The sequence below is a fragment of the Patiria miniata genome, unplaced genomic scaffold (assembly GCF_015706575.1).
Source record: "Patiria miniata isolate m_02_andy unplaced genomic scaffold, ASM1570657v1 HiC_scaffold_10, whole genome shotgun sequence".
NCBI classification, from domain to species: Eukaryota; Metazoa; Echinodermata; class Asteroidea; order Valvatida; family Asterinidae; genus Patiria; species Patiria miniata.
The window spans coordinates 10454342-10480513 of record NW_024037048.1 but is presented as its reverse complement, the minus strand read 5'-3'; the positions used below and the strand labels follow the sequence as shown (position 1 = coordinate 10480513).

At 41.8% G+C, this 26172-nt stretch overlaps 2 protein-coding genes and 1 pseudogene across 2 annotated transcripts; 1 reads left to right on the top strand and 2 right to left on the bottom strand.

Annotated features, from left to right (window-relative positions):
* Positions 1 to 980: 980 nt before the first annotated feature.
* On the bottom strand, positions 981 to 5476 carry LOC119737697 (peptidyl-prolyl cis-trans isomerase B-like). Its single transcript, XM_038212242.1, has 5 exons — positions 5363 to 5476; positions 4155 to 4457; positions 3211 to 3304; positions 2436 to 2620; positions 981 to 1561 (listed from the first exon to the last, which is right to left on the bottom strand). The coding sequence occupies exons 1-5, from the start codon at positions 5363 to 5365 to the stop codon at positions 1421 to 1423; spliced, it is 726 nt and encodes a 241-aa protein (XP_038068170.1). The 5' UTR covers positions 5366 to 5476; the 3' UTR covers positions 981 to 1420.
* A 1680-nt stretch (positions 5477 to 7156) lies between these two features.
* LOC119740718 lies at positions 7157 to 9816 on the bottom strand (annotated as a pseudogene).
* A 12764-nt stretch (positions 9817 to 22580) lies between these two features.
* Positions 22581 to 24111, top strand: LOC119737689 (zinc transporter ZIP3-like). Its single transcript, XM_038212229.1, has one exon. The coding sequence runs from the start codon at positions 22862 to 22864 to the stop codon at positions 23981 to 23983; it is 1122 nt and encodes a 373-aa protein (XP_038068157.1). The 5' UTR covers positions 22581 to 22861; the 3' UTR covers positions 23984 to 24111.
* The last annotated feature ends 2061 nt before the right edge of the window (positions 24112 to 26172 follow it).

Below are 26172 nucleotides of genomic sequence, written 5' to 3'. Positions count from 1 at the left end.
TGGGGACCTGTGATGGACTCGCACCACTTTCTCCCGAGTTTATCTCGTGTTTAAACCCCACACGAATCAATTTGATTTCTGCTATAAGTGCACTACCTTAAAAACTCACAATTCCACTCGAGCATTCTCTCTTATCGGGGTCGAGCGCGCATGGGGTAATGTCACATGCTTCGACCGATAAGACAAATGTGGTTGTTTTCAAAACAAACCATTTTGTCGGTAAAATGTTTATTGAAAGTTGCGCGGTGATTTCTGACACTCTGTGACCTCTGTAACACAAGACTGAAACTTAAAGGGCCCATGAAATGTAATTTTCTTCATGCAATCCTTGAAAATGCACCTTTGTGTCCCTTTAACCTTATTTTCAATTTTCATTTTGCCATTTTCAAGGGTGTTTTGGTGCCTTTTTGGTTTTTATGCTATACGAATTATGTTAATGCGAATTTCCATATTCATGAGCAAAAGTGTGATTTCATACCAGACAGAAAACTCAATTTTGCAATTAGTTTACGCACAAAAAGTTGCCAGAATTTTGGATATTTGGCTGTCGTATACTTTCTTTTCATTAGTGATTGGTTGTTGTGTCAGTACAAAGCAGTAAGCCATTGAGCAAACTTTCCTCACAAATGTTTTTAATGAGCATTTTTTGGGGTTCCTATTTCAATAGAAAAACACCTAATGTGAGCAGTGATTCCCGAAATGACATCACGACAACAGCGCCCTCAGTTGTCCGGAAAAGCATGGAACATTTTAAATGTTTAAAGAAGTGCACTTTCCAACAAAATTAACCAAAAAGGATTATCAATTATTGTTCATACTCTTTAAGAGGATTAGAAAGTAGCACAAACTATGATCCTAAGAAATATTTACTTTATGAGCCCTTTAAAGTTCAGGCAGTCACTTGGTGTACGTTCTCCTGCATTAGCTTTAGCATGCTGCGCACCGAAGACAGAGACAGTCAATAAATTACTATTAATAAATTATTACTTTAGACATGGATTATTTATTTGTCTGACATTAGGAAATCGGTAATACAGTAGCAACACGAACGTGTCATTTTGCTACATTTTATTCAACAATCATTTCAAGACAAAACAATCTTTAACATTGATAGTTCATAATTATGTTGTGAATACATGTTTTCTCAAAGCACAGTGACATTGGAGTGGTTAATTATCTTATCTGATGACAACTAGTGCTATTTCAAATTGTTTTCAAAGCAGTTGAAGTTGAACAGCCTTATCGTGTTTTCCGTGCAACGGTCATCACAAGAATACCTCAACTTTCTAAAATAATTCTTGAGTTAAACTTGTTTGTTTCTAAAGTGGCTACTTGCTTAAACATTGTATTGTAGGACTTTCTTTCTGACTATTGTTAAAAAACTCGTTAATCACGCTATTTTAGTTTACATGAAGTTGCTTTAAAGTTTGGGCTCCTCTGCGTCTTCAGAGAGTATGTAGGGCGCCCTCACCGGTATGATGCCGCAGTCGATGACTCGGACCGGTTTGAGCGGGAAATCGGCATCGTCCGTGTCTATCTGCGCTATGCGCTCAACGACGTCCTGTCAAGAATATTATTAAAAAAAGAACAAACTAAATATTGAATGCAATATGTTCTTACTTAAGCATTGCTTCAAAATAATTCCCAAACAACAATTTGAATTCATAAGTTTCAAGTGATCTGAAGCGAAGCGAGCTCGTGTAACTATAGATGGCGCTGTTCGCAAGTTGCTTGGCGTATGTGAGTTCTTTAGTACTTCTCTGAAAAATGTATAAAACTATGAGGCATTTGTCGTGATTTGCCTTGTTTAATTCGGTAAGAGCGGCATTCACTCACACAAATATTTGGTACGGTATAGTATTTACTTTATATGTGATCTTTAGACGACAATGGTTGTTTTCTATCATTGGCTGACTTCAGGGCCAAGTTTAATGTCCGGCCAAATTTGATTGAATACGGTGCTGCAGTCCGAGCAATTAAGGTCGCCTTTAAAAATGTGTTGGTGAATAATATCAACGTTCCGTTTCCATTTGTTCCCTTCAATTTCCATGTTTTTCTAAGCAATAAAAAGTGTTCTCGCAGATTGTACGATATTTTAATCTCGGCTAAAAAGAAGTCGTTAGGAAGTTTGTGGACTAATGGGACAAACGATACGTGTAGTGAGTCAATTATGTGAGTTCTTTTAATAATTCTCTGGAAAAAAAATGTATACAAAAAATGAAGCCTTGGTCGTGATTTGTCTTGTTTAATTCGGTAAAAGCGGCATTCACTCACACAAATATTTGGTACTGTATGGGCACAAAAAAATGTACTCAACAACAAAAGTTGCCCCAAAAGTTGCCACAATCGTCCCCACAATAGGGTCTCCATTGCAACAGCGTCACACACAAACATTTCCTGATATGAAAATTTAGAAAATCTGAAATCCAACCTACCATGCCTTCGGTAATCTTCCCGAACACCACGTGTCTGCCGTCCAGCCACCCCGCCTTGGTGAGGAGAATAAAGAACTGCGAGTTGTTGGTGTTAGGTCCTGAGTTAGCCATAGCGACCCAGCCTGCACCGGCGTGACGAAGGTAGAAATTCTCGTCGTCGAAGTGCTTGCCGTAGATGCTTAGACCTGTAATAATTAAACACCAAAAAAATGTTAAGGATGTGACACCACTGAACTGCAAGCAGCAGCATTGGAAAGACGGGCTGTGGTGGGAGCGGAGCCAGTCATCCCAACTGTGTATAATTTGAGGAGGAGACCACGGGCAAATGCCTATGTCTATTGAATGAATGACAGAAAACTCCGGTTTGAGTGTGAGGAAGTGTGATGTTTGGAGGGATAACTTAAAGAAGATGTAAGAAATGTTCAAGAGACGGGGAGTTTGAAGCTGGAACGTGATGATGTTTTTGAGAAGCCCTTTTTAACCTCCGCTTTAAGCAAGCACATTTGATTTTTAATTTGATTACAATCCCTCTGAAAGTGCCTATATTAGCTTCTTTCTTATCCCGTACACACAGACTTCTAGGAAACTTCTACAAAACATGAACCATCTCGCGACGAGATTATTCTCCTGACCCAACACAAGCCAGCCACAAACAAAACCGTCGGTAGAGGGCGGTACCAAACAATCTCAAGCACAGCAACAACATCCTTATCTCTTAATACTCCTTAATGAAAACAATAACACACCAAAAAAGAAAAATATGGGAAACGCTTACCGCCAGTCCCATCGCCTTCTGTGACGTCACCCATCTGAATGACGAAATCGGACACGATACGATGAACCACGGTGTCATTGTAGCTTAGCCTTTCCTGAATGGAGGAAGAAAACCCATACAGTCTCTTATTATTAGTCAGGAAACTTTGAATTCAAAAGAGGAAAACAAATATTGTAATTGGCATATATGCTTGCCGTCAGAAAAGGTATTTCTGGAAATCCGACGGCATTTTGAAAGGAGAGCAGTGTTGTAGGACTCGAGTCCAGGACTTCGCAGCTCCGTCGTGCTAAGCCACGATGGCCTTGGCGAAAGGCTACATTTTTCGTGACTCGGACTCGACTCGAGTCACATTGGAAAATGAATCTGACTCGGACTCAACCATGATGACTCAGACTCGAGCTATGTGACTCGTGACTCGAGTCACGTGTTTTCATTAAAAGAAAAAGCTAACTTATGGAAGGGAAAGGATCATTGAGGAATAATTTTTGGATGATTTAACGTGGAGAAAAAGGATGGAGGAGGATTTTTTTAGGGACGGGAATTAAAAGGAAAACACATTTTGGGTCTAAACAACATGTACACCCACAAGGTAAATTTTATACACTGGGATTTACTTAAATGACAGAATGGATGATTAAAAAATAACTTAACAAAATTAATTAGTTTGGTGAACAACTAAGAACAAGTGACTCGTGACTCGGACTCGGACTCGAGGCTTGTGACTCGGAACTCGGACTCGGACTCGAGGCTTGTGACTCGGCACTCGGACTCGGACTCAATGTTGGTAGCTCGACTACAACACTGAAGAAGATTATGAATGATATCAGCATTCTGCTTATTTCGTTTGTGTATTTAGCAAGATGGTACTTTGATCTTTCTTCCACACATATGCATTCATTCATAACCTTGACTCTCTCAAAAGGAGATAACTCTACCAGTCTTACCCTGTTCTTCGATGTTCCACGCACCAGCGCAGCGAAGTTCTGCACCGTCACGGGGCAAGTCTCGCCAAACAGCGAGATGACGATCCTCCCAACCGGCTCATCATCCACCTCCATCTCGAAGAAAGCCTTCTTGGTGACGAGGAGGTCGTTGCTACGGTCACGGTCCGGGTCCTCCCAGTCCTTGACCTTCTTGGCTTTCTTGCCGGTGGGTGCCTTGGGTCCTTTGCCCTCGCAATGAGTAGTCAGCATCAGGAGGCATTGCAAAGATGCCATTAGAAGTATGGTCATGTAGACCTTCATTGCCTGAATTAAAGATGACAGACAAGTTTTCTTAGGTCTCACTTCCTGTATTGACCTTAAAACCTGTACTCACATCTTGTTAAATTTCCATCATGATTTCAATTTCCTTTCATCAGTTACTGTGAAGTCTCGACAAGTCGAACTCTGATAACTCAAAACAACATGTTAATTTCAAAAAGAGAATCCATTGCCTTCACTAGTATCACAATGATGACATACTACCCTGCTTCACTAAAAGTTCTGCTTAAGTCAAATTTTGAGCCTTTCTGGTTTGATTTATCAAGCATTCACTGTTTTATAGCACCCTTTTTCATCTTAACTTGAAATTTCTGGGCTTACAGCGTGAACAAAATCAAGCTTAGACATCGAACTCTAAATTATGCTTCACCTCAAAAGCCAGACACACAATAATTTGATTTTACAGTGTAAAAAGAACGCAGCCCGCGATAACTGTAATACCGGGCAAGGGCGGATCTAGGGGGGGGGCCAAAGGGGGCCATGCCCCCCCCCAAAACGAAACCAATTTTTTTTTTTTTTTATGTGACATCGCAATAAAGGCAGGCAATGAGTACACCACCATCTTTTCCTCAAAAAACATTGGTTAAAGTGATCAGAAATTGCCTCAGATCGCACCACAGAGCATCTAGAATCAAAAAAATTTTCGGGGCCCTTAAGCGGGCCCCGAACCCCACGCCGTAATTTTTTTGACCCACTTTTTGGGGGACCAAACATTTTTTTGGCCCCCCCCAAAATTGTGTTCTGGATCCGCCCTTGATACCGGGTATTGTAGTCAGAAAAGTAGCAATATGCAATATCGAGTTTGAAATGATTTTCAATCTTATAGCAAAGAAGACAACACATTTCTTTCCATTGTACTTGTAGCTAAATTCCAGTTATTAAACACTTACCATTTCAGGTGTAAGCAGAACAATCTGTGGCGACGATCCAAGGTTATGACACGTAAACGCGACGATTTCTTCCCTTGCAGAAAAGTGGTCCTAGTTTAGTACAGCGACAGTTTTATAACCAACCAAACAAACACAGCGACCAACCAAGAGACCCCCAGCTGTTACGGGCCGGCTTAGGGTGGCGTGGCACAACATGCAAGAAGTGTTCTTTGTAATAATTAGAATTCTTGTTTGTTTTAGCGAACAATGAGACGTAGAGATCCATGCAAGCACACGTGTACATACTCTATTAGTCGAATGAAATTGGTCTTTTGTTTATTAAATGGATACATGAAAACAATTTCTGGACTGGAACATCTGTAGCTCCGGGTGCATTAATATAATGACATTGATTTTATGTCCTCAAGAATGACTGAACTCCATCACGGTACGAGAAGCAACATTAACACGTTGTGTGCCCGGCAGAAGGGCATATGTGCATATGCCCTTATGCAATAGCGCGTAATGACCAAAATGTTCCCAGCAAAAGGGCATATGTAGAAAACTGCCTCTATTTTAATGAAATTTAAACATTTTCGTCATAAAGCGCGCGGGGGAACATTGGAAACTTTCAGTGCAATTTTCTTGAAAATGATTTTTGCGTCAGAACGCTCATATGCCCTTCTGCGGGGCACCCGACGATTACACACTGAAACGCCATGACTTCTCTCCCAAAGTGTCAAGAAAATTCAGTTCAATAACGTATTATTTTTTTGTCTGGGTTCAAATTAAATCTCCACAGAATATTGTTTTTAGTATCCACATATAATACATGTATATTTATACAGATTTGAATAAACTGTACTGCCCTGTGTCGTTCCAATAACCACTGAAACTTGACCCAAGAATGACTCTGAACCCCTTCAATTTAGTTTTTAAAATGCATCAGAAATCAATGTGGTCACTCTTTGCAATTCGTCAAAGTAAATCGACGAATATTATACAACATTTGCTTTTGGGGTAATTTCCAGAATAGATGGATTGGGGGGGGGGGGGGGTAGCATTTTATAGCAAATGTTGTTAAACTGATTTTTTTTTTAAGTTTTGGGTTCGTAGCCTAAATGCTGGGGAAAAAACAATCATGTTCCTGTAATCTGGCCCCCTGACCCACTTAAGATGAAGATGAGCAATTTATAGACATATAGTCAGGGAAGTATAGTCTAGCTGGCTTGTACCCATTCATAGGTGTGTAAGTGATTGCAAAAAAATCGGACTAACTAAACATGGTGCACTAGGGCAGTATTTAAAAAAAAAAAACAAGTTTTTTTCAAACGCTGGTGGGCTGAATACAGATTGTCTCACGAATGGCAGCACTAGGTGCCATGATTTTACAAGATGCTTTCTGAGGCTGTCATTCACTAACGGTCCAGTAAGGTATATTTCATAATAACTTGGTAGTTTTGTTTTTGATGTTTGTGCAAAACACACTAGATGTAACTAGCAGCCTTGCAAGACCCTAACATTTACATACAAGTAATATAGTACGAGCACTCATTATCACTGCTCCAGCAGGACGAGCTAGTCAAGACTGACCACAACTTTTACTCATTTCAAACTGCAGCTGTTACTTGACATAATGCATTGAATACAAACTGTCATCTCTTTGTAGTATAAAGTAAAACAAGCAATTATTGATACTCAAAGCGCTAGTGATGTTGCACAAGGTGTAATTAGATTCTTAATTAATTGGCTCGCGGGCAGGTGGTATTCGTTGCTCCTTTCATGAGCCTGACGCTACTATAATGGCGATCTATATCACGGATTTTTCTCAGGATTAATTAAAATGGTTCCGACGACAGATCCAAATCCAAGAATGGTGCAAAGAACCGCATTCTGTCCCCAGGTTCGCACATCTCCTGCTCAAGAATCACAAAGAACGTGACGTACAAGAACGTGGCGACCTCCTGAGCGAACCGCCGGTGGCGCTGGTCACCAGGCTCTCCACTCTTCGTATGATACGAGGACGATGCCAAGAGCTATTCGGACGGGAGCCATGGCGGCAAAGCCGAAGCCAGACAGACAGATGGACTTCCTGCTTCGGTTCTCCTGCACCAGTGTATTCCCTGGAGTCACGGCTAAGATGGTCTTGTGAATGGCTGCGACTGAGAAGATTCCAACGATCGAGGCCAGACAGGGAACTTTGTAGACCGAGCGCGAGACATTTCGAAGATGGAATGGAAAGACAAGGCGAGTGGCAGAAAGACCAACCTATGGGCGGACTTACCGGTACTCAGACCGTCCTTGTTCTTCGCGGCAACATCGGTACTGGTCCGTCCACTTTGATATCAGCAGGTGAGGCATTCGTCCTTCACACCAACTCCACCCCTCTCTTGAAAGTTGTGGACAGCCTGCTCAATGCCCGGAATCAGGAAGAACCCGACGGCTGTTAGAAACCCTGTCATTGGGAAGTGGGAGCAGATGTCCGGTTCAAGTTGAAGACGTCTTGGAATTCCTCTCTGACGTTTAGTCGAAGATCAAGCAAGCATGTTGCCATGAAGAGGCCACCACCACAGCAGGTGAAGAGACCAAACGTATGAAGACAATGCATATGTCAAGAGCTTTTCCGACCGGGAGCCATGGCATATGTCCTTCACACCAACTCCAAACCTCTCTTCAAAGTTGTGGACAGCCTGCTCATTGCTGAGAATCAGGGAAAACCCTACGGCTTTTCAAAACTCTGCCAGCAGGAAGTGGGAGTAGATATCCAGTTTCTTGAAGACGTCTTGGAATTCCTCTCTGACATCTGGTAGAAGATCCAGCAAGCTAGTCGCCATAAGGACCCCACCACTAAAGCAGTTGAAGAGACCTAGCCATCGACGGGTCTAATTAACCCGTCCTCCGTCCCCCTTCTCTGTCGCCTCTTGGCAAAGCTGAGGCATCATAGAGGCACGACAGAGGCTGAAAAGCAGGAGATGAATAGAGACGTTTGAGTTTCCATGGTAACTGATCTCCCTTAGTGTAAGACTCTGGAAATTATTTGAACCAATCAAGACAATCTGTACTCGCTTAGTATCAGTCAAAGCTGAAGCAAAAGAACATATGAATATGATTTATGTCAATTCTGTTTGAACGTTTCTGTGATGCGATTTTGTGGGTATCCCAATTCAAACAACTGTATAGTAGTGGCGTGACTTGTTAGGACCTTGATCAGTTGGTATTGCGTTCAGTGATGATGATGAAATCACAATATTTAGAGTTCTTCGGGGGCATCCGTACCAGCCAGTGGGCCTGGGGGTTACAAGGGGTTTTATGCAAATGAACGGCACGTCATTGCCCCCTCTATACTACCAGGTAACCGCATAAATTTACTGCAGATGTTTGTATAGCGTAAGCTAGTTTACAGGGTGCGTCACAGTTATTGTCTAAATACGACTCAAACAGTACAGGTACAGATCTGAGCGGTAGCGGGCGCTGTTGAGTTTTAACATTTTCCCTCGGCTTCATATCTCGGGAAAAAAATGCTCAACGGATCACCTCGGGCTTGATTCACTACACCACTCACAGCAGTCAATAATTGTGTAAAATACCATTGTACGGTCGTGATGAGAATAATTGATATACCTTCCCGCTCCGACACGAACAACCCCATTTCCTAAACCTCGCCTATTTTCCCAGCATCGGCTTCTTCTCGTGTTTTCCCCCGTTCACCCCCCCCCCACCCCCACAGCACTGTCATGTCTTAGCTTGTTCACGTTATTTCATCCTTTGCTAACCACCCTATCGCACCGTACCTAGTCCTGCCGCGATAGACTGAACTTGCATACCGCCCTCTGTTGATTTGACGTGCAATTGTAGTGGGCGGTGGAGAGGCAGGGTGTTTGGAAGGGCTTCGAATTTTAACAACACTTCTTTCCTTCTTTGAGTTGGCTTGGGTTCATCTAGTGCAGGTTGGAGCTGGGTGGTGAGGGGTGTTTGAACGTGTGTTTTATATTCTCCTAGCATATACACCGAAGCCAACCCCTGCCTCTCAAACCGCTCTCATAAGTAATTTCTGGGTCAAGCCTTCCGTCCGGCGTCACCCCAGCCAAGCCCTCATGCTAGTTAGGCTATACCTCTGGATCCAGATTGCTCCATTTTTGGGGGTGGGGGGGGGGGGGGTGAGGGGTAGGAGTGTGGGAAACTTAAAGCTCAAACCAACCTCGGTTTGAGACAAAGGGGGCGCTGTTGAAAGAAGACAGGACTGATGCTAGGTGCAGCTGTTAAGGTTGACCTGTTTGTCAACAGTAAGACAAAGTTCGGAAAACAATGGACCACTTTGAAAACAAAAACGTCGGATGAGGTGTCACACCCGCCTCCACCAAGTTCCTGCCACGCCCTGCCCCTGAGCGGTGGGGAGACATACAGGCCTGTAAGCTAAGGTGGGTAAGGGACTCCGATACAACTCTCACTCCATACAGCTTGACTGCCTCACCCATCCTCGACCCCTACCCGCCTCAACACCCATCAACAATGAACGCACCCACCGTTCACCACCCCAAATTCACAATAGTACGCAATCTGAACCACCCCTTATCGCCTGATCCATATCGCAATTTTCAGGGGAGCCAATGAGACAGGCCCGACTGACCAGTCGGCCTGTCATTTCAAACTCCAAAAGTTGGGATTGAGACCTTAATTGACGCTAGGGGGCGCTTTTCCTTTTCTTTCATTTATATTAATATATATTCTTCCCCCGATCCGCCAGCGCTACGTCCCCTTTGATCCTACCCAGGTACAACCATTACCCAGCCTCACTCCCGATCTACTCTAATTCACATTCCCCCTCAACCCCACTCTACGTACAACCCTTATCCTAACTGCACCCCACCCAACTTACCCTTAATCCACACCCACCCTCAACCCCACCAACCCCTAACCCATTCTGCATCCGACCTTTACACCAGCCCCAAATTTAATCATCCAGACCTGCCAAAAGTAGTATGAAAACATACAATATAACAAACTGAATGACTGACTTTATATGCAGGAATGTTTTAATATCAAAGCGATTACAATTTTAACAATCATCAAAGTAAATAGAACTTGTGATGCGAAATGTGTTTCCAAGAGTCATATTGGGTTTTGTTCGATCATTTAAATGACAAACGATCGCAAAAACTGTTTTCAGTTAAAAGGTCAAAATGTCTTTCAGTTGTTGGTTGTTTGTCAATTGGATTGAAATCGTGCAAACATAGTGTATTACAAACTGTTTCAAACATAATGAGCCCCCGACATAATGTGTTAACATCAACGTGCTTATACAAGTCCACACCTCGAAAAAAAAATTGATGTTTTCAAATATGGTAAAAATAAAAATAAAAGTCAATAAAACGAATTTCACATCAAATACTACAAAGTGATCCCATCCGATGGCAGCTTGGGGGGGGGGGGAGGGAATTCCAAGCAGTCGAAAGACCCTCCTCACTTGAATGGAATTTGTGCTTTGTATTAATTGATTTCGTTAAGATTGTTTCTTTACCATCTAACGGGCTTACACTTTCACTGAATGTGTTCAAAGTGAGTTTCTTCAATGCAATCCTGGTTAATGCTGGTTAAGAACATAAAAAGTCTAAATAATATGGAGGTTTTTTTAATCAAGAAACACTTGTCGCACTTTTTGTGGGCTTTAAACTTTGCATACAACTCCACTTTTTGCCATTAGTGTGGGCACGTTTCTGTTTCTGAAAATGTTATTTTCAAACAAAAACACTTAAAAGTGTTTTTTCCTCAACTAAAACTAATATACTTTTTGTGTCAAAATAAGTCGAGCAAAAACGTATTCATCAACAATGGTGGTGCTTTTTCGTAATCCTCAGAATGAGGGTTTATGCATACTGTTTTCATAGCCAGTCATAATTCTTACATATTATAATGTTACAAAATAATGCAATCATTAAACAAAAAGCATTGTATTTTTTTCAAAGCATCTGTAAACTATCAAAGTTTACATGCAAGTCTTAACGTTTTAAACAAATTGCTATAAAAAGCATTAGACCTACAATATTTTATACAGTTATTCCAAACGCCAAGCTATTCTAAGTAGTTTCTATCACTTGATAATTGTTTTGTGACATGAAATAAACATTGATACATAGGATTTATTTAATTCACACCATCTGTGATGGGCATACAGGGAACATAAGGCAAAGAAAACAATTGTGTGTTTACAGTACGCCCTAAAATTATCCAGGTAGGTAGGTAAAGGTACGATACCATTTTGTTTGTTTGTCTGTATTTCTTTTATACTTACTTTGCTTGCTTTAGGATACCTTTCCTATTCTGTTTTATAAACTTGTTTTATCGATTCATTACCCAATACCACAAAAAGTCGCATTTATTTTCAGAAAAATTTGAACTTTATGTTATATGTTTCGCCAAATGTGGCAAATATTGGCCTGAATAACTTCAGGAAGGTGAGGTCATCGCTATTATTGTTTTTTGTTTTGTTTATTTATTTATTTATTTATTTATTTTTGGCCCTGGCTGCGTTATTGCAAACATGGATTTGAAGGGGAAAAACTAATAACTACCTTGCTTTGAAGAAAAGCGTACATTTCACTATTATCTCAATACTCATACATAAAGCTAAATACATGCACTCAAAAATATTTATCTATTGTATACAGATCTGCGCATGCGCAATGCAAAACCCGTCAACAATAGAGTGTTTTTGTGACATTGAACATTATTGCTTTTAATTCATTGCTTATTGTTTCGGCAAAATGAAAAATGATTAAACAAAGCAGCAACACGATGCTCGTTTTTTTTATGTGTTGAAATTATTTTATTTATTCGGGGTAAAGGAGGAAGCCACTGAATGAGGTGAAGTGATTGGAATTACTCCACGCCCTACCGTACATCGTGAGATACATCGTATCTCCACGCTGCAGAACCACCACCGCGCTCCCAGACACCTGCCCCTCTTGACTTGAATCATCGCTATAGCCAGAGACAACCGCGTCGCCGTTCTTCCGGAGATTAACCCACAGTTGGCTGCTGGAAGTATGTTTGCGCACAGAAAACATGAACACGTAGGTGCCCGGCACATTACAAGTGAAAGTGCCGGTCCCGAGATCAAAGCTGGTACCCGGCAGAAGCGTCACGGTCTCCTGGAAGGGCAAACGGGTGTCGCTACTCGTAGAGGTATCCGAGAGGCTCGTTATCACCACAGTGAATGCTACCCGCTGGTTGGAGTCGTCTGGTGTCTCCCCTGGCTCACCCTTTTGACCTTTGACACCAGTCAGACCGGTTGTCCCGACTGAACCTTTAGGCCCAGTGTCACCTTGAGGGCCAATCGGGCCGATTTGTCCTAGTGCACCTACATCACCAAGACGGCCTGAGAGTCCCCTTTGACCTTTGACACCACGTGCTCCCCGCTGACCCCGGGGGCCGATCACACCTTTTTGACCTTTGACACCAGTTTCCCCAGTTGGCCCAACTAAACCTCTTGGTCCCATCTTTCCCGGCAGGCCTCTGCCATCGTCACCCGGCTCTCCTTTTTGACCTGCATCACCCTTTGACCCTTGTAAAATTCCGACAATTGCAGCTGTTTCCTGACAGCACGTTTGGCCCGCCTGAGACGCAGGACCATCACCGTCCGAGGCAACCGGCGCAGTAACGGAAGCTCGGAGGTTGACGGAGTTACCCAGAAGGAGGGCGATTGAAAGAACGGTTGCCACGCAGATCTTCATTCTGCACAGAAAAAAATGATTAGACTGAAGCAAATCAGGTGAAAATTTGCTTTATTTTGAATAAAACAGTTTAAAAAAAAAAGGGAACAGTAGAGAAAAATATAGATGTCAGATAAACTGGAGAATTAGTCTGAAACTCATGACAATCCGCCGTCGTATTGTTCAGAGAATGTGTTCTTCGGGATCTAAACAGTGGGGTATCAGGGGCAGGGGCTAATATGAAAAGCCTAGTTTTTTTTAATCGGTTGCCATTGCAACCCATCGAATTGATTTTGTTATTATTTTGCCCGGCGATAAATGTTTAGTAAGGGTCACCAAATCGCATGCTGATAGGGTGAAGCGTTCTCGAGATACAATTTTTTTTTGGGGGGGGGGGGTGGGGGAGGGGCGGAGGCGGAGAACATCTTGCCCCTTCCCCGGTCCTGATAGAATCATTAATTAACCTCACCACACCCACCTTGATGGTTCGTTCTTGAAGATCAGGTCCAAGAAGAGATCACAAGGAGTTCAGTGAGGGCTGAAAAACATACAAACGAAGACTGGTTACGTTTAGACTAGTGAGTTCTTTTTCTCATTGTGATAAATCTACGGTAAAGGCACGATTTCTCACGAAATTGATTGATGCTTGAAATCAGCATTCACTGTTTTTCCCACGTTTTTATTGAAAAGTTTATTCAAATCGCCTGCATCTCCTTATGACGCATTAGTAAGTCATTCAAATTTGAAATTTACACCTTGCTCATTCAATAATGCAAATTTTTCATTCAAATTCGCATAAAAATCGGCCAACCGTTCAACACCCGGTTGAAATTAGCGAAAGTTCTCAATATTTCAGAGTATTTTTCATTCACGAAATATTCAATTTATTATCACCAATACGATTGATGTTTAGCGAATTACCTATCCGTTGTGGTGTGCAATAAAAATTTAGAGAAAAGCCTCCTTCACGAGTTATTAATTGATAAACATCACCCTTTTTGCCGGCTTCCATTGGTCGATACCGAAACCCACGCTAAAACACACTGAGTGACCCTAATGAATATGCTAATCTACAATACGTAATTTTGTGGCTTGGCCGAAATTGGTCAACTGGACATAGCGCCTAAGGTGCTTTGCTGAACAATGCATGTGGGCTGGGTCTGCAGAAATAATCGTCGAAATTTTCCATGGATCTTTAGATGGTTCAGAGTGTAACACTAGCGTTTGCAACATCAGATTAAGCTGAAATTCGGAATGGCGCATGAATTTCACTGCTCTGCTGTAGCGTCTAATTACGTAATCGGAATAGCTTTGCTTAACAACGGCAGACGCTTTGCCTTAGCAACCACATGACTGTGATCAAACAAAAGTTGTGCAAACGTTTTCTCTTAAATGAGACTTGTAGGTTTGCGTGGTGGACATGAACGCAGAATGGACGGTTTGCGGTAACACCATGTGAATAATATTGAGATGTGTGGTTCTGAGAAGAACCAGTTATATTAACTCGACGTTTCCAACGGTGTGCTCAGTTCTTCGTCAGAAGACAGTGGGACTCTTGCAGGCGTACATTTAGTTGTTAAAGTATAGTTCAGTCGTGAATTCAGCACCACGGGGATAAGTTCAGTGGACCATTAAGGCGGGAGATTCTGGAAGAGGATGCTAAGTTGCCAGGTAGGATGCTGAAGTGGACTGTGTGTTAACACTGAAGCATGTCAGCTTGATGGTGGTACAGCTGGGATGAACATCAAGGGGTTGCAGAATGCCAAGGGTATAGGGACCCATAGGCAAAACTTAAGTGGGGAACTATGGAGATCGGTTAGGCCCGTGGGTATAGAAGACCCATTGGACCTACGATGAAGGAGTGGTCGCCATCATGGAGGTGGTACCCTATGTCTTGTGGATCTGTGTTGTGTTTGTAGATGTCCATGGCCTCCCGGACTCGCCGAGGGTGCCACTGTTGGTTGCTGGTGATGAGCTGTGCTTGTTGCCAGTTGATGGTGTGGTCTTCGTTGTGGGAATGTTCGATGATGGATATGACTTCTCTTAGTCCCGTCGTCGGTCATGTCTCTTAAACGAACACGTCACATAAAAGTCTTCTGATGACTAACACAGCACATTTTCCGACACGTTGAGTTCAAACAAGTGGCTCTTCTCAGAACCGCACAACTCTTGAAAAAAGAGATTATTATTCACATGGTGTTAACGCAGGCGCGGTTCTAGAACCAATATTTTTGGGGGGGGGGGGGGGCTAGCAGGGTGGATCCAGAATTTTTTCAGGGAGGCGTGCTGAAATGTAGACCGACTATTTTCTCCAGGCACTTAGGCCTCCGAAATCAATAGGGGGGGGGGGGGGGGCCTCATGCCATATTTTCAATGGGGAGCGCCAATAAAATCCTAAAATCATTTACACTATATTAACTACAAATGCACCCTTGTCACGACTATTTCTTTAGGGGGAGACCGTTCGCATGTACATCACAATCCTTCTTGTGCTAATGCCATTTTTTTTACGGAATTTATTTTTGGGGGCTAAACAAAATTGGGGGGGGGGGGGGGGGGGCTGAAGCCCCCCTAGCCCCCCCCCCCCCTAGAACCGCGCCTGTATTAACGCAAACCTTCGAATCTACGTTTTCTCTTGTCCCAAAAGTAGAAAATGCGCTGAAATTTCAACAGGTAATAGTTGATATGCAACCTACTGAAGATTTTGATCAAAAGTGTTGCTTTTATGTTACTGGCGAAAATAATGTGCATCTTCATGGTCCGGTCCGTTTGCATTTGCGCCCTCTGGTCTATTCTGACTAGTTGTACCTTTACCCCACAACTCGTGATAGTAACTTGATAGTCGAACCAGATTGGCGCACAGTGAACTCTAGCGAAACGACACAGTGTAACACGTCCGGAGAATATCCACACTATTAATACATGTAACACAAATAAGACAGCATGTTTGAGATGTCCGGATATCCTGCATGTATACATTCTTCCACCACCAACGTCCGCATAATGATTTCTTCCTGAATTATCAGACATAATAATGTGAATATATCGCACTACACAGTACAATACAATAGGCATTTACAAAGCGCCCTTCAAGGAACACAGCGCTGTACAACATGTACAGGGTGTTTCCAAAAAAAAGGAACCCCAACTTCAAAGAATTAGTATGGACAGACGATTTGTTTACTGGCTATAAAACTAGTATCATCTGAAAGCGTAATCTCTATGCTTTTTAATGATACCGTGGTTAGGTTTTCTGAGTCATGCATCACTAAGCACCATCGTCTTGAAAATTAGATGCAAAAATGCAGTTGGTTCACTTTTATTAAAAAAAACACCACTGGGCACGGTGTGCCTATTGTTACGGAAATGTCTGTGAAATGGCTTGAATGTTAATCCTTGGGAAAATGGCACGTTGCTTTGAACGTGGCTTGGTCAAAACGATAAAATCCGGTTTTGAACCCAACCCGACTTGTATTTTGGTTTCTTTTTATGCACTCGTGTCTTCTTCTTGAATACTAATTCTCATGCACACCATGCCTATTGTGTTTGACATGAAAGTGAACCAACTGCAATTTTACATCAAAATCTCATGACAGTGGCGCTCAGTGATGCATGACCCTGGAAATGTAAACAAGGTATCATTGAAAAGCATAGAGATTACACTTTCAGATGTTACCAGTTTTATAGCCAGTAAACATTTAGTCTGTCCATACTGGTTCTTCAAATGTGGGTTTCCTTTTTAATGAAACACCCTGTATATAGATGTGTAACAAATTACTCAATGAACAATGAGACTCGATTTACAGAACATCCGTAACAAAACGAAGTACGTACAAAGCAATCCAAGAAATTAGACGAACAGGTGTGTTTTCAGAAGGCCTTCGAAAATGCAAGTGCAAGGTTTTGGCCTCCCTGTTGTTGATGGGCAGACAGTTCCAAAGGCGTGCAGGGGCGGATCAAGGAATTTTCGCGGGGGGGGGGGGGGGGGGGGTCATCGCCAAAAATATCTGAAATGTAGACGGGTTTTTGTTCTTCTCCGGACACTTGGCCTCTGAAAATCAATAGGTGTGTGTGTGTGTGTGTGTTGGTGGTGGTAGTTGATTGGCTCGTTGATTGGACAATCATTGAATCAACAATAATCAACAAAATATGAATCCTGCATTGATTCAAACACATCGTGCAAAAGGTAACATATTTACAAAAATCTTGGTTTTTGTTTTCAGTCCTACCAGTGTTGTAGTCGAGTACTTTTCCTCGGAGTACCGAGTACTTGGTTACCGAGTACGAGTACTACTTTCGAGTACAAGTACAGGTCTCCGAGTACGAGTACTTGTACTTCCGAGTACGAGTACGAGAATACGATTCTTCCGAGTACGAGTACTTAATTGTATTAGGAGTACGAGTACTTCTATTCCCGAATACGGCCATACGGCAAATGGTTCATAATATTGTCCGTAATTGGCCCAGGCCCAGTCAGACTCATATACAGACCCACTCACGGCTAGCTGTCAAATGTGTTTGGCCGGACGTGCACAGAGAAAAATCAGGAAACTTCGATTTCGCTGCATGCCAATCAACCATTTCAAACTGAAAGTATCGATAAAGTAAGGCTGCGGGTAAGTCAAGTCAATATATCATTTTTTTTTTCGAGTACTGCTATTCGGGTACGAGTATTTTGATGATCGAGTACAATTTCGACATGTCGAGTACGAGTACTTTATTGCTGCCCAATTAAGTACGAGTACCGTCACGTCGAGTACGAGAAGTGACACTCAAGTACGATTACGAGTACATGTACTCTAAAAAAGTACTCGAGTACGAGTACTACAACACTGGCAACTACATCACAAGCACGCAAAGGCGGGGAAATATCAAGCCTACACTCTAAAAAAGAAGTGTAAATTGATGTTGTGTAAAACTGTTGTGTAAAAAGATTGTGTCATTTCTGCCCAATATTGAGCAAAATAAAAATTTCGCTTGTACCTCCTACTTGTGTCAAATGTGTTACACATGTAACGCGTAAAATAGTACCCAACATTGACTACAAGTCCCGGCAGCAAAGGCAAAAAGTTAAAATAATGGTATTATTACCCAAGTGATAGGTTAAAGAAACTTGATTTACCCCACCACTGTGTTAACAATTATGTCATTGTACACGTCGAAGAGTAGGCACGACATTAGTAAAATGTTACCACTGTGTGGGGTAAACTGACGCACGTGACAACGTTTACCCAATATTGTGCACGCGTCATCACTCATGTACAAAATGGCCGCCGCTTGTGAGACCTTCAATAATTTGGGGATTTTGAAGACGTGATTTCTTTGTTCCAGGTAAGTCAGTGAAATGAATTTCAGTGTTGTTTCCTCCAAATGCGATGCTGATGTATGAGGATTAATATCGGGGAGATTGGAGAAGTGACATGCTTATTATTTAGACATTTATTTGCAACTTGGACGTCACGGCTCTGCCAACCACGATTCCATGCACATAATGCATGCGTTTCATGTACCGTATATAGTGAGTGTTCTCAGTTCTAGAAACACGGAGCAAAGTGACCTACATTTGGGGAATTGTTTTGAATGAGTTGATTGAGGGAAATTCTAACACCCCTGCCCATCATTTAGCCCACGTTCCTCGTAATAGTCCTCATGCATCAGCACCATATTGGGGGAAATATCATCTTATTCATTTTACTGACTTTCCAACCCAGGACTCGGTTATTGAAATCCCTCGCGATTGCTGTCTCTAGCATGCAATTCACATTGCAGAGTTCAAAGTTGAATAAAACCGCAAGGATCAATAACAAAGGTACACAACAACTAATTTAAAAACAACCCAAGTGATGGGTAAATTTAGAACCCAACAGTGCAGGGTAAAAATTAGAACCCAATATCTGGGTAAGAAACTGACACAACACCTGGGTAAAAAGAGGGTTGGGTAAAGTTTACCCAATAACTGAGTAAAAAGGGAACATGGTCGTCACATGGGTAAACTTTCTTACCCAACTTTGTTGTGCAAACACTTAACACAATTATGGGTAAAAGTTACACTGAAATGGGTACTTTTCTACACTTTAGCTGTTGTGTAAAAAAAGGTACACAAGTTGACGACCATGTTCCCTTTTAACTCTCGAAAAGGTAGTAATTTTACCCAATATTGAGCAACTATTTTTTAGAGTGTATTACCGCGCTCGTTGTTTGGAAATTGAATCAGCAACATTCAACAAAAAGCGAATCCCGCATTGATTCAATTCACTGTCAGTTTCTTGGGAAGAAAATTAATTGTTTCAAACACTCACCGAGCACTATCTTGTTCTTGCAGTCAGTTCTCTCTCTGGTTGTCGTCCGAAGGTGGCGATGTGAGCTGTGAGGGGAGAAGCGGCCCGCATCTGCCTTAAATCTTGCAATGGATTTCCTGAGCAGTGACTGAGGGACTGTCAATCACACATCACTGCATGAGTCGCTTCATATGAGACAAACTTTAATGTTAATGTCGTTAATAAGACTATATAAAGTCACCACAATTGTCACCGACATTGACATGCTCGCATCTTATTGGTGGATATTGAACGGATGTCGGTGACACAGACAAAGCACGTGATTGTGTGATTGACACACACAACCTATCAATCACAGACCACTCACTTGTGGTCACCGTCTAGTTGGGTGACTAGCTGTGATTGGTGGATAGAATTATGACGTACTACACCGGCCGTGATTTATTCAATGTTAGGTTGTGGGCCTTACTTTGTGATTGATCGGGATTTGAGGAAACATTTAGGAAAATGAATCAAATCGACAACTGAACAAAACTTATCAGATCACTGCATTTCTCGGCCCTCTATCGGTGAAAGTAGAATCGAATACTCGACTATTTGGAGACGTGTTTGAAACTAGGGGGGGGGGGGACTACATTGAAAAGAAAAATAACAGACGTGTATATTGATTCTCATCTAATGTTTAACGATTCATCGTGAATTACTTTATGGTGCTCCTCCAGGTAGTTATGGTTTTACTGTTACATTTGCGATCAACCAAACCAGAATTTGGTGATCTAATTTGGCAGGCCTAATAGTGGTGTACTATGCGGTGGTCATATGTTTCTGCGGCTTGAAAAAAAATAAACAAACAAAATACAACGACAAACTAACTAAACAAAACAAAAACAGTTCGTAGGAAAAAATACGACAAACTAACTAAACAAAACAAAAACAGTTCGTAGGAAAAGCGTTCGCGGAAAAAAAATGACGTTGTAGTTTTAAGGACGTCAATCGCTTCTCAAAAGTCGGGTTGACGGGCCGATGGGGGATATACCTTGATTGGAACTCATGCGAGCGTAACGCCAAGTACACAGCGTGGGTTCGGAGCCCAGTAACCAGGGGCCCAGCAAATGTTGATTCTGTGGTGCGATCTGACGCACTGTCTGACCACTTTAAACAACTTGTTTTGAGCAAAGGATCATCGTTAAAACATCATTTTCGAGTTTGGAGACATTGAATCAGCTATTCCGAGCTACACAATCCAACTACATGTATAATAGGCTACAGTTTTATTCGGGGACGAAAAAAGTGGGGTGGGTGGGGGGAGGGGGACAGGGGTTGGGGGTGGGAGGGGGGGGAAAACGATATCACCCCCCTCCACCACCAACACTGTAAAAAGTTGGGTTGGTGACATAAAGTAGCCCCCCCCCCCCCCACCCGGTCACTTCCGCACCTTACCAACTCGGCTCCTGCCAACTCGGCACCTTGTCAACTCGGCACCTTGCCAACTCAGCACCCTCCATCTCGGCACCTGTACAAAAACCAACTCGGCACCTCCGATAGGAAAGATATAAAGTATTTTCAAACAAAATTCCAAATGTTTCTCAGTTCCAGACTCAAGTCTTTTCAACATTACTGACTTCCGTTGAGATGGTATTATGATGAAAAAATGTCCGTTTTCACCAAGAGAGAGTCGTGTAAAAAAAGAAAAAACACGCCGCGGTGGTGTCGTATATTAAATTAGTGCTTGAAGTTGTGGTTTGTTTACTAATCTGCGATATGCTGCACATCTTCATAGAGGAACAGATGTTTATATTCAGTTCCCTTCAAATCGCTGATTTAAATATTATTGCTTGTTCACCAACTTTCATCGACCTAAAAATTCGAACTAAACGGTCAAATGGGGCCAGTATTTGAAAAAAGCCAGTTTTTTTCCAACGCTGGTCGGCTGACCAGCATTGGAAATTGATAACAAAGTACCACTTTTCTTGAAAATTACAGTATACCAGGTGCCATAATTTTACAGGATGCCTTAGACTGTCCCTCTCTAACAGTATTTCAAACTACATGTAATTCGGTAGTTTTATTTTTTGATGTTTGCAAATGTTGTATTTTCCTTTTTTAACTTCCACCGGCCGTAAATTGAGATGCGTGTGACTTAGTTGTTGTTCAAAATTCAATTTGCTACCAGAATAAAAACCCAACACGTCCAAGCTTTCGTAAACTTTACTTGAAATGTAATGTTCAACCAATTATTGAAAATGTAAACAGAATGAATTGGTTGGATCATTAATTTTGTGTCGATTAACAGAAAAGAAATGTCATGCTCAGGCTTCCGTACACAGTTCGTGCACACACCGGTTGTCTGGTTCCCGAGCGTGATTAGGGCTGCACGTGCAAACCTGTGAAGAGTAACCTATCTCTGCTCGTCAAAGTGACCGTTGTAGCCGATTTTCGGCTAAATTTTACAGCATGTTAAAAAAAAAGTTTGACGGCAAATAATTAGGAGAATGAATTTTTTTAGCAGATTTCTAGCAGAATTCTGATTTGACAGAAAAAAATGCAGATTTGAAGAATAAAGCTGATCAGTCTTCAATTTGAGGTTCCCTGACAGCATGCACTGGGAACCGGATGACTAACCGCATTTTGCCAGAATTAAAGCAATTTCATAACATCTTCAAGTAACCATAGATTGTTTATAATGTAATTTGAACCTTAAATAAGACAATGTCACAACATCTGCATGTGATTTTACGTGTTTTTAGCGTAATTCGAGTAATTCTGGGTAATTTGGCAGATTTCTGATAAATTTGACAGATTTTTGAAGTGCGTTTAGCAGATTTTGGTCATGACTTTACGGTCACCCTGCCTCGTTAACTTGCGCTTGCGACGCGACATACCGAAACACCACAGTGGGGTTCCCCATTGTTCCCTACGCCGGATGATGAATTCATTCACCATTTGTTCTCGGATCAAAGGCCAATTTTGAGCTCAGGGTCGTAAAGTTGCCTTTATCATCTGGTGATAAAGGAAATACAACAAGTTTCGCGGTGGTGAAGGCTGGACTTCCCTACTCATCAGCTGATCAGCTGATCAGCTTGCGTAATCAAACTTGTTCAAACATTAGACTGGTGCCCAGTGGTGCCAGGTCGTGTTAGGCTGCATCCGAATTGTCTAGAGCTAGGTCTAGGTCTTCGCTCCATTAGAAATACGCGGAGACGCGCTGACAATAGAAGTAGCCGTAGCTCTGGAAGCCCGTTTCGGACACGGCCTCACTTTCAGTTACAGAGGTGAACCAACTTTGAAGACCATTGTCCTTCCGTGTTGTTCAAAGCTGTAGACCTGCGGTATGAGCCACTGATGGTTAAGTGAATTGTAAATGCCAATGGTCAGAACATTGATTTTGTGCTGATGAATCAGACAATTTAACAGGCCTTCAAGGCTTCACAAAATATTCTGACTTGTACTGACTACTGTACTGTACATGTAACTGTAGCTCCATACTGTAACTTAGATCTGCAAAAGACTGGCGATAGGCTTACTCTGTGAACATGGAAATCATAGTTTTGAAAGTGATTGTACTGTGTTCATTATTTATCTCATGCCTCGTTGCAAGTTTGTTACCCCTGAAGTTTGTCAACGTTGCCATTAAGCGTGGGGCTGGTGCCAACCGCAGACATTTCGTCGAGCGAGTGCTGCGATTTCTGAACTGTTTCGGCGGAGGGGTGTTTCTCGCGACGTGTCTTCTGGATCTGCTGCCCGATGTGGAGCGCCAGCTCAGCGACGTGTTCGCGCTGCTCGACGTCCGGACGGACTTCCCCATTGCGGAGTTCATAACCGCCGTGGGATTGTTCCTGATTCTCAGCGTGGAGCAGATCGCGTACGACTGCAAGGAAAGAGCAAGCAGGGGGAAAGACGAGGGTGCGGTGGTGAGAGTCGAGGAAAACAACAAAGAGAAATCCGGGGATAATGCGAGTCAGCTGATACAAGATGACAGCGAGACCAGCCCTCTTTTGAATCATGGTGCTCCGAGGCAGAGTAGCCCATCTCACCATAGGCCCACCACTGATACTGATAGTGACAGTGAAGGAAGTATCAATCATCCAAGCCGCAACCTTGGGCACAGCCACGGTACCCAAATTGACGGCACGGACGCGTTAATCCAACACACCGACAACCACGACATGGTTACCAGTTCCGCGTTTCGCTCCTTACTCCTCCTCCTCGCGCTCTCCCTGCACTCCGTCTTTGAAGGTCTCGCGCTGGGCCTGCAGAACGACGTCGCTCAACTTCTCGGCATCTTCACCGCGGTCCTCATCCACAAGACCATCTTGGCGTTGAGTCTGGGCATCAATTTTGTCCAGAGTAACCTCCGACCGCGCACCGTCATCCAGTCCAGCATCTGTTTCGCTATCATGGCTCCCATCGGGATCGGTATAGGCATCCTGGTGGATCAGACATACAGCAGCACAGCTCGTGACCTCATTAGCGGCATCTTACAAGGCTTAGCGACGGGGACCTTCTTGTACATCACGTTCTTTGAAGTGCTTCCGATGGAGATGAGCCAACCGGGAGATAGACTTCTCAAAGTCCTTTGCGCTATCGTTGGATTTAGTTTAATAGTTGGTACATTGTTCCTAGACCCTACTATCACTCAGCCAACTACTCCCTAGTTTAAAAAAAGCTTTTCCAGATGTGGCTAATATTTAGAGTGCTTCCATGTCCTAAACAGACCTTTGTAGAATTTGAGCGATTGATTCACAATGCAGTGCGCAACTAAGACAAAGAGTTTGCCACGGAGAGATAATTTTTCCCAGTGCATTGTGGGGGATGGGCGACAAATTCGCAGCGCGGGACATTTGAAATTATTAGTTTGTCCGGTCAGTAGTTTCGTAAGCGTATTATTCGAGTATCTGTTTGCCCTTATCTTTTCTTTTTATCAATATCGTGTATTTTGTAAGGCGGCAGAACGCTATGCCCCATTCAATGACAGATTAGCTCAAGTTGTCTACTGATACTCATTCAAATGGGCCGTGTTTTGTCAACTGTAAATTTGAAAAGTGGACTCTCCGTGGCAAACTCTTGGTGGCGCACTACATTGTGAATCACCCGAATTCATAGGCTTCATATAAAACAATGCTATCAGCGGTTGCACCGCAAAAATTTACTGTTGTTGACCATTTAAAGCCGTGAACCAGTGACTGCATTAACTTCACCGAGTTTACAACTACTTACATTGTATTGAATATTTGTAAACATTGAACCAACGTCTGTATCCCAAAAAAAAAATTCCTAAATATTACTCAAAATGTATCTTTTTTTATTTCTATTCCTTTAAAATTTTTCATCCATTACATAATTGATCTAAATGTGCCGGGACTGTTTGAATAAAAATACCAAAAATTGATCTACATGTAAGTTTTAACAAATCTGATTTACATTTTTACAGATGCATTTTTATTTTTATATTGTTATTATGAACACTCCTGAAAGGTGCCATTTTAACCAGAATATAAAAATGTGATTTGAAAGCCAATACATCTTTGTATAGAAAAGCCTTATAATATAAGTGAAAAATGTTATATAATTATCTTATCAAAGTTTAGGTTCAACACTGCAATTTTCACAAATAAATGGATTTGGAAGATTAGAATGTTATAGCAAATATTGTTCAACTGACTTGTTTCATGTTTTAGGCTTGTAGATGCTAGAAAAACCAAGAAAACCAATCATGTTCTTGTATAGTCTGGTTTTCTGACTTTACAGGATGCTTTAGACTGTCATTTCCTAACAATCCAGTAAGGTACATATATTTCGTGATAATATGATCATTCTTTTTTTTCTTCTGATGTTTGCAAATGTCGTATCTTCCCTTTAAGGAGGATTTTGCTTTATTTCTTTATTGGACTGTATGTTTATGAAAATTGCCAAACTTAACACAGTTGCGATTTACTTTTGGATCTTGTGCATTCGAAACACAACTTTTCTTTGACTTGGCCAGACAACAAAAGTTATTTTCAATGTAGCAAATTTCCTTTGTACATTCCATTCATGCCCTGGACTCCTGCAGTCATGTGACTCTTGTCAGGTGACCTTAAGAATATATATTTTTTAACCAAATATTGTCAAATATTACATAAAGTTATCTAATCTGTTTAAATGATTTTCTTTTAATAGTTGGAGTGAAGCAGAGAAAAAAAAATTGGTAATTTGATATGAATTACAATGTCACTGGAGGACCAAAGATCATGTACATATTGTTAATTGTTGCTTTTCAAGATATTGTTGATTTTTTTTTTTTTTACAACCCTGTCTAATTATGCAAGGTTGTATAGCAGGGAACCAATCGTTACCTCTTTCCACACCAAAAAAGCTTCTATATTTCAATGTTTATAAAATTTTTAACATACGTATGATATGACAATGGTGCTGGTCTGATTAACTTACTCATGATTTCGGTCAAATTACAGTCGAGTCTCGTTATAACAAACTCGTTTGGACCTAGCCAAATTGTTTGTTATATCAGAATTTTGTATTAAGAGAAACATCAGTCTCATTCATTGTGCACATAAATACACAGTCGGGACCAAGGCTTCATGTTTGTTATAACCAGAATTTTGTATTAACAGAGTTTGTACTAACGAGAGTCGACTGTAATTGATTTTAAGTGAGAAATTATTATATTTAATGTTGCTTTTGACGATTTAACCTCGATATTTGTTAAGGTCTACTTTTGATAAGATTAGTTAGTTTTAGTGCTATAAACAAGCAACGATCTGTAGTATTTGTGTTTAATTAACTTACCGTATAGCCAAATAGTCACTAGCTGTATTTGCCTTCCCCTAAAAAATAGTTCATAGGT

Coding starts and splice junctions, on each gene's coding strand:
- LOC119737697 (XM_038212242.1), bottom strand. Junction 3,305..4,154: donor GTGGAACATCGAAGAACAGG/GTAAGACTGGTA, acceptor TCCTCCATTCAG/GAAAGGCTAAGCTACAATGA. Junction 1,562..2,435: donor GGAAGATTACCGAAGGCATG/GTAGGTTGGATT, acceptor TATTCTTGACAG/GACGTCGTTGAGCGCATAGC.
- LOC119737689 (XM_038212229.1), top strand. CDS start 22,862: ATGGAAATCATAGTTTTGAAAGTGATTGTACTGTGTTCATTATTTATC.